Here is a 9088-nt window from a genome sequence, read left to right as displayed (position 1 = left end):
GCGGATAGCCCTCGTGTCGCTTTGCGCGAAATTCAAAACAAACAAACAAACTAAACACACCTCTAGGCCACTCCCAGTCCACGTGAAAATAACTGGATCTTGAACGTTTTTACATTATGTTTAGCTCTATATTTAAATAACTGTTAGTTAATTTAATGACATTTTTCTATGTTACATCTCCTATCCTCAAAGGTCGCTCTTAAGCATTTTACTATCTGACTGACAAACATGTTTTAATATAAGTTATGTTTATTAAGAGAAATATGCATATAATTAACTGTTTGGATCCCAAACGCAACGTGAAAAAGGATTGGACGATTTTAATTATCATAGAAATAGTTGGCTTTGGAAATTAAAAAAACAAAAAGCTTGAAAATAAGAAAATGCGTTTCTATTTTTGGAAAATATGGCATAAGAACAAACTGTATTTCACTTACGAGCTAGGGAAAAACGATTTTTTTACACTTACCTTAGCAAATTCTCAAAGCCGATCGGTGCTATGTCAGAGACCCGGATAACTTTAGATTTGTCCGCCATGTCTCCACAGAACATAGCCTCGAATACAGGGCTGGCCATAGCTAAAAGTACCTTATGACCTACATATTTTTTTGACGACGTCGAGGGTCCTACGATGAAAGTGACGTCACTGAAAGATTTAGTCTGAAGCAGGCTTGAAGTTCTTTCTAGTACTTTTTCTTTCTCCATCTTCTTCTCGTTCTCACAGTCTACATACTGAAAGAAATATAAACAAAGTTTGCAACCGCTCAGATATTATTTTCAGTGTTGTATAATATGGTTATTATAAAATCTGAGCCTGCTGTTTGAATTAAACTTGAAACTGACAACATACATCGCAATATTGAAATATATTACGCACATTAAATGCCTTAAGTTTCAATTTCACAGTAATAACAAATAAAAAAAGAAGTCTTGAAAATTAAGATTCAATCCCAACATTGTACATAGCAATACAAATGTTCACGTGGAAAACAAAAATCAACTGCATCCCCACATGTTTCACACAGTCTTGAAGTAACAGTATTAACACTCATAAACAAGGTATTTATAGGAGTATTTGGAGTAAGATTGTTCAAATGATTATCCGTACTTTTTATAATGGAAAAACAGAAATAATAATATTCTATAAAATAATATGTATTTTGGATTTGTGCATGTATTATCAATAACTACTAATCAAAAGTGAGCCGACTATATCAATCATAGATCAAAACTAAAAACTAAATTGTAAATAAGTGAAATTATTTCTGTATTACAAACTAACTAGAAGTACGTAATGTCATAAATCAGTACACAGGAAAGCTATAAACAGAAGATCATAATGTAATAAATAATACACAGGAAACCTATAAACAGAAGTGCATAATGTAGTAAATAATGCAAAGGAAAGCTCTAAACAGAAGTATATAATGTGATAAATCACTACATAGGAAAGATATAAACAGAAGTACATAATGTATTGAATAAAGCACAGGAAAGCTATAAATAAAAGAACAATAATAACATAAATATATACACGGGAAAGTTATAAACAGAAGCACATAATGTAATAAATCAGTTTACAAGGAAGCTATAAACAACAGTAAATAATGTGATAAAGCAGGACACGGGTAAGCTATAAACAGAAGTACGTAATTGTATTAAATAATATACAAGAAAGCTATAAACAAAAGTACATAATGTAATAAATCAGTACACAGAAAAGCTATAAAGCATAATGATTGGAATGCATTGATTCATCAGTCGGATACTCTCGATATTAACGATATTTTCACAAATACTGTCATTTATAAACAGTAGGAAAGATAGGAAAGCGAGCAGAATAATTAATTCTGAGAAGGTCGAATCAGAAAATAAAGGAAACAATGTTTTCGGAAAGGATCGCATACATTAAACATATACTTAAAAGGAAACGCTGATAGTGAAATACTAAGGAATTCGAATCCAGTTCATTACAACTAATTTTCTGAATTTTTCAGAGAAAATATTGTATATGAAAGAAAAACTTATAAAATTAATGTTGATATTTTGTCAATGGAAACTGGGATTGCATGTGTTCTTGGTAAATTCAACACATTAATTTTAAACAGTAAGTTTTAAACTTTTAAAAAAATATATACAGTATTAACTTGTGTAGCTGGAATATTGCTTTTGTTTCACTGGTAACAGTTTATTTCTAGTTAATGAACAAGAATAAATGATAACAAGAAGGTGAACATTAATAAAGAATCAACAGTGGAGATTCCTGGAACCTGAACATTAATCATTTGATTTTCTCTGCATTTTCGCACATTTATAAATTCTTGTCAGTCTTGTAAAAATACATTTTATTTAACTCATTTTCCACACGCTACGACTTACGTAAGATTCTAATAATCTGTTTGCACACTGCGTGAGAAAGCCTACAACCAGAAACTGTTCTTTTCTTCCATTAGGCGATGCATGTCATGTGTCTGAACGATAAGAGGGTAGGACTATTTAATTGTAATTGTGATCTCTCATACAGAAACTCAGATAAACTGCATTCTGGGTAACAAATGCGTAGGTCTTCACGTCGGAATTCAGAAACGTCCTAAGAACACACTTATGATGATTAAACTATATATTTTCTCTGTATCCTCAGAAATTCAAGGGACAAAAATCATAATTTATTCAACTGCCACTAAGCTAACACTAACTGTTCACGCCCAGGAGTAATTAAGCCTTCTCAAATTTGCTCTTATGTGTAATTCTAAAAACTAGGTTATAAAACTTAATGAAAACACTTTATTCCTCGTATTAGTACATTAGCATATATATCAAATTAATAGAAGTATTAGCCTACATAACTACTATACACTCAGGATTCTACGATGTAGGTGATGTGTGCAAATTAGGTAAAAATAGGTCTTTTTTTGTGACAAATATTTTAAAAAATTATTTTGTCCAATGTTTCTTAAAACCTCGAGATCAGAATTATTTCTGAATAATTTGCCGAAAAATATATAGTCTAAATACTAGTAACATAATTATTCTTAAATAATATGCAGAAAAAAAATGTGTTCTAAACGCCAGTGTAACAGATAGCAGGCTTTACATCACCGAACTTTTCCAAATAACTAAGAATCGCAAAAACTCTTTGCAAAAGGACGTGTCCTAAGAGATCAATGAATATCTGCGCTTATGTTTTCAACAAGGGGAGAATTAGAGAAAACGGTTTTCGTAACCCGAACATATCTAAATAAGAAAAATATCACCTTTTAAAATACAGTAAAGTCTGTACGATAACCAGCTGATGGACCTACTGGATCTGATGTCACGTTTTGTGGTAAATGTAATTCTGCATTAGTCATTGGAATGACATTTTCCTTGAAACCCAATATGCTGATATTTCCAAAAAATAAATGAATAAGTAAAAATGTGTGGGAAAATTCATGTAGTTGGAAATATGCACAACCTCAAACAATTTCATTAAGAAACAAAACTAAATGATAAATATATATATATATGTGTGTGTGTGTGTGTGTGTGTATGTATACCACACAATATTTAACAAACAAGCCATTAGGTATGACCCCCCCCCCCACGTGAGTTAGTTGTAAGGTTAAACTTACAACCCTAAAAGCCATGGTTCAGTTCTCCGTGGTGCACAGGCCACAAATAGCCTATTATGTAGCTTTGGGCTAAATAAGGCCCGGCATGGCCGGGTGATTAGGCGCTTGACTCACAATCTGAGGGTCATGAGTTCGAATCCCCGTCCCACCAAACATTCTCACCTTTTCAACTGTGAGGGCGTTATAATGTACGATCGATGCCACTATTTTTTGATAAAAGAGTAGCCCAATAGTTGGCGGTGGGTGGTGATGACTAGCTGCCTTCCCTCTAACCTCTCATTACTAAATTAGGGTCAGCCAGCACAGGTTGTCCTTATGTAGCTTTGTGCGAAATTCAATCCAAACTGCTAAAATACACAAAACATTTTTTACTTAAGTAACTATACCTACAATGTGATGTTAATAACACAGACCTGCCCTCCAGTGGCACAGCGGTATGTCTGCCGACTTATAAGGTTAGAATCCGGGTTTCGATACCCGCGGTGGGCAAAGCCCAGATAGCCCATTGTGTAGGTTTGTGCTTAATTACAAACAAACAATTTATATGCAGAAATTTTAAGCACCAACCAATAATCAAATTTCTACTTAATCAGTAGTAAACTCTACTTACTATTTCAGATTTATCTTTGATTGTCTAACAAAAACCATACAAACTCAAATACGTAGTGTTTTGCTTATTGTATATAATATCTTAACATAATGATACTACTCTAAGAATATTTAGTTTCCTTGTGTATTGATTTAAATTTGTTTGTTTGAGATTTCGCGCAAAGCTACACAAGAGTTATTTATAACTTTCCCTAATTTTGAAATAATAGACTAGAGAGAAGAAAGATAGTCTACAGCACCCACTGCCAACCTTTGGCCTACTTTTATTTGATCGAACTGTGGGATTTAACCGTCACCCTTAAAACGCACCCTTTGCCTCAAAGTGCGGAGTGCGTTTCAGTGGCAACGGAACGCGAACCATGAATCCAATGATTAACAGTCCGAGTACGCTAATTATAATCGGGCCATTAATTTAAAATATTAAATGATACTGGTCAGTTTGTTTTATATAATCGCCTTCATACATTTTTAAGATACATTTTAGTCCTGATCTATATAGTTAGATTACTTATGATAAGAACATATTTTAATACATTTATTAAATAAATATTAATAAATAAATGAACTATAGAATAATTAAAGAGAGCCAGAATTGTTTGTCGATCCAGAGTGCTCTTCTGGGTGAAAACATTCGAATGATAACACAGGCCTGCGATGGTTTTATTGTCATGAAACTTTTACATGTCCTACAGTAATTACTGTACGCTGAATCCGAAAATTATATCGATTTTTCTCCATCACGTACAGATTGTTCACAAAACGTCATATGTAATTTTACATAAGTGAATCATTTGCATTGAAATCGGGTCCCATTTTGTTAGGCTTAAAATGTTGACAACCACTGGTTATAGATTTCTCTAGACCAATCGCGACGTTAGTCTTATCGGTTGTTCTAGAACCCACGAAGAACACACCGTTAGTATATAAACGGTTAACAAGCCACATGTCGTGTCATTTGTGGATAATATTTGTTTGTGCGTGCACTTTAACATTATTATTTTTCTTTTCAATATTATTTATTCGTCGGTATGGGTCCCCCAGTGGCACAGCAGTATGTCTGCGGACTTATAACGCTAGAAACAGGGTTTCGATACCCGTGGTGGGCAGAGCACAGATAGCCCTTTGTGTAGCTTTGTGCTTAACTACAAACAACAACATCGTCGGCATGGCTGTTATATTTGTGGTAAATTTGTTGTAAATTTGATCTAAGTAAGAGTTGTTTTTCTTCCCGATTTGTAAAAAAAAAAAATCCTTACGTAATAGAAAAAAATGAATATTATTTTTGAAATCTGCGTAACTGAATTATGGAAAATCCATTATTAAAACCAAAACAACTTTTATGAAGTTTAAATTCACAGGCTTGTGTAATTAACACTAGAAACTAAAACGTAACAAATTTCTTAAAACTGTATATATTCGAATGAAATATTTTACATGGACTGTAATTTACTACATGAAATTTTACTAATAATTACAGCTGTTGGTTTTTACTTATTGTCTTCTTTACGGTGTGTGAATATCTTTTACAGTCGTTATCATGGTTAGTAGCCTCAGGGTGGTCCTATGATGGATTATGGTGAACGGGATTCGAATCTGGGTCTTCTTGTTAGAAAGGTTGATGGGCTATCAACTCGAATCGTCCCCCAGTGAGACAGCGGTAACTTTACGGACTTACAACGCTAAAATCGGTAGTTCGATTCCCCTCGGTGGACCTAGCGCAGATAGTTCGTTCTGTAGCTTTGCGCTAAAAATCCAACAACAACAATCACTCGAACTCCAGCACTACTACTAACACATACAGTCCTACTCAGGACTTTGTTGAAGATGGTAGCAGATTATTAACAGAAACTTAATAATGAAGCAATCAGTATCTAGTACTAAAAACAAAAAACTTAGGTGATCGTATAGTTAACTAGTAACCACGACAGCTATTAATATCTGATCGTCACAGCCTTATCTTACGTACGTTTTATATTATATTTTATACTGAGTTACTAATGTAATGTAAAAGAGCTGAATATCAGCCACTGAATAACTGATTAGACTTGATGGATTAAACGTCAAGATTTTCCTTAATTTCTAGACCACTTTGAAACTGATAGCATATTAACATTAACCCCCTAGAACAAGAGTTTAAAATATTTGGATTCTGTCACATTTTCTTAATCTTTGAACTTTAGACTAATTACACTGCATTTATCTATAGAATGAAAACTGATAGAAATACATGAGCAAACTTGAAATGAGTGTTTGTAATATAAAGATCTGATTATCGATGGATAATTCTTTCTAAACAATGAGTTTCTCTTCCCTCACTGGTTTGTCTGATTTTGATACTTTTAATTCCGCAAAAATTATATACGGGGATTTATTATCATGCAAAATAATATGCCTCGTGACCATCTGTAAATTTCCAAGCAAATCTTAATTGATGTTTGTTGTTAGGTGGGGTACTGACTGGAAGGGAATTTTTAACTGCGTGTGATGCCTTTTAATAGAGTACTAATGCTGTTATAAACCACGAGCAGACACGTTTGTGTCAGTTAAAAAAGAGCTCGTAAACTCCAAATATTGAAATCCCACGTGATGCAAGTATGTAATAATATCATAATGGTCTTTAGTTACTTGGGGGAATATTCTTTTAAATACAAATTTAAACAATTTGCAGGTGCTACAAAATTATCAAACATTTCAGTAGAGATTTCGATAAGTTATTAGAATTAGCAAAAATTATTGAGTAAAAAACTTTTTATTAGCAGTATTCTTTGTATTAGAAAAATGTGTAACAAACACGAGATGGTGTTGAAAAGGTTGCACTGCTTAAAGTATTTTTCTTTGTATGAAATTAAGCACAAAGCTACACAATGCGCTGTCTGTGCTCTGCCCACCACGAGTGAGGCAGAGCTTAAAGTAATTTTAAATAACACCATAAACACTTAACGTAAGCCCTAGCATGGCCAAGTGATTAGGGCGCTCGACTCACAATCTGAGGGCCGCTGGTTCGATTCCCCGTCCCACCAAACATACTCGCCCTTTCAGCGGTGGGGGCATTATATGTGACGGCCAATCCCACTATTCGTTGGTAAAAGAGTAGCCAAAGAGTTGGCGGTGGGTGGTGATGACTAGCTGCCTTCCCTTTAGTCTTTCACTGCTAAATTAGGGACGGCTAGCGCAGGTAGCCATCGTGTAACTTTGCGCGAAATTATAAAACAAACAAACACTTAACGTAAAATATAAAATGAAGTTATTTCAGTTATATAAACATTTGCGTATATCATCATAAATAGAGAAAAGCAGTTTCTATTCAATAGAGAGTAGCGGTCAATTAACACAAACGGATAAAAAGAAACTAAAGAAGACTGTTTTTCTTTTTATATTTTAAACATAGTAACGATTATAAGTCTTTAATCTAACAAGAAGGAAGGATATGTTTGCTTTATCAACTCGCAAGAATGACTCACTACTAGCATAATAATTGTCCTCTCTACCTTATATCCACACATCGTTTTATAATTCTTTGTCTTCTTGTTGTTGTTATGCTGCATAATGGTGTCTTTGTGTTGTGTGCACCGCAAGGATCAAACTCCGAACTTTAACGTTAGAAGTCTTCAAGCTTACCGCTAAGCTGTTTTGTAATTACAATAAAAACAATTAGCCATAGTATATATATATATATATACATGTATGTGTGTGTGTATAGTATCACGACGTAACACCAACATTCTTATTTGAGGTAGTAAGTGCAGTGAAAAGAGTAAAGTGCCAACAAAATTTAAACGTTTTTTTATGCTTTAACATGACTAAATCATTGATCTGCATAATGAAAAAACCCTCAAAGATATATTGCTCACAAACGTTAGTGATTCGAAGTGTGCTGTTCAAAAGAAAAGAATGACATTTCTTGCAAAAAGAAGCTTCAGGCGAGAGGACACTATCATCTGAATAATATAAACGTGATTCGAAGTGTGCTGTTCAAAAGAAAAGAAGGACATTTTCTTGCAAAAAGAAGCTTCAGGCGAGAGGACACTATCATCTGAATAATATAAACGTGATTCGAAGTGTGCTGTTCAAAAGAAAAGAAGGACATTTTCTTGCAAAAAGAAGCTTCAGGCACACTATCATCTGAATAATATAAACGTCATATCAATTCAAACCATCCCCAGAAATAAATGCAGAAATGTAGGATAAGCAAGGAAAAGTTGAGTCACGTGCATCATAGTTTAAACTTTAGAAATAGTCATAAAAAGTAGGGAAAAGAATAATATAATGCTCTATAAACAAAAACTGAACGTACTGTAAATTCTAGAAGAGCTTTTGTGCAGAGGTAAGACTGATTGCGAGTGTAAGAAAAACAGTGAAACAGGGTGGTGAGTCTGTAACGTTTGTGATTGGTTTTCTATGCAGATATAGGAGATATAATGAAAATTTATTGTATTGTGAAAAACGAGATAGTATCACAATATCCTGTTTCGTCACGGGTAATACTCAGTGAACGACTATGAATTTCAGAAGCATAATGATCCGTAACATATGCAACATAATGATCTGTAATATATACCTTGTGGCATAAGAGGTATTTGGAGTAGAAAGAAAGAGTTGGTGATGTAAACGTTATCAAATAGCCAAGCCAAAGTCACGATTTTAATCTAATGAAGTCTTTGCTGTAGCAATTGAAAAGTGAAAGAAAGTAATCAACGGCAACGTATACAAAAAAGTAACGTACTAATGGTCAAACTGAGCATAAATATAAAGCATAACACAAAACAACACTTTTCCGTTAAAATCATTCCTAACGTTTAAGTGTTAATATTTTGGATTCAAAGCTATAACCGGTATTGTGTGTGTGTGTGTGTGTGTGTATATATATA

The 9088-nt window shown here is 33.6% G+C and overlaps 1 protein-coding gene across 1 annotated transcript in view; it reads right to left on the bottom strand.

Annotated features, from left to right (window-relative positions):
* LOC106458901 (BTB/POZ domain-containing protein 6-like) overlaps positions 1-9088 on the bottom strand; it is an 11908-nt gene that overhangs the window by 1972 nt on the left and 848 nt on the right. Inside the window, exon 2 of the mRNA XM_022385264.1 lies at positions 470-732. Coding sequence (XP_022240972.1) covers positions 470-732 — 263 coding nt within the window. The remainder of the gene's footprint in view (positions 1-469; positions 733-9088) is intronic.

Source organism: Limulus polyphemus, unplaced genomic scaffold (assembly GCF_000517525.1).
Source record: "Limulus polyphemus unplaced genomic scaffold, Limulus_polyphemus-2.1.2 Scaffold531, whole genome shotgun sequence".
Lineage (NCBI taxonomy): Eukaryota > Metazoa > Arthropoda > Merostomata > Xiphosura > Limulidae > Limulus > Limulus polyphemus.
This window is presented reverse-complemented; position numbering and strand designations above follow the sequence as displayed.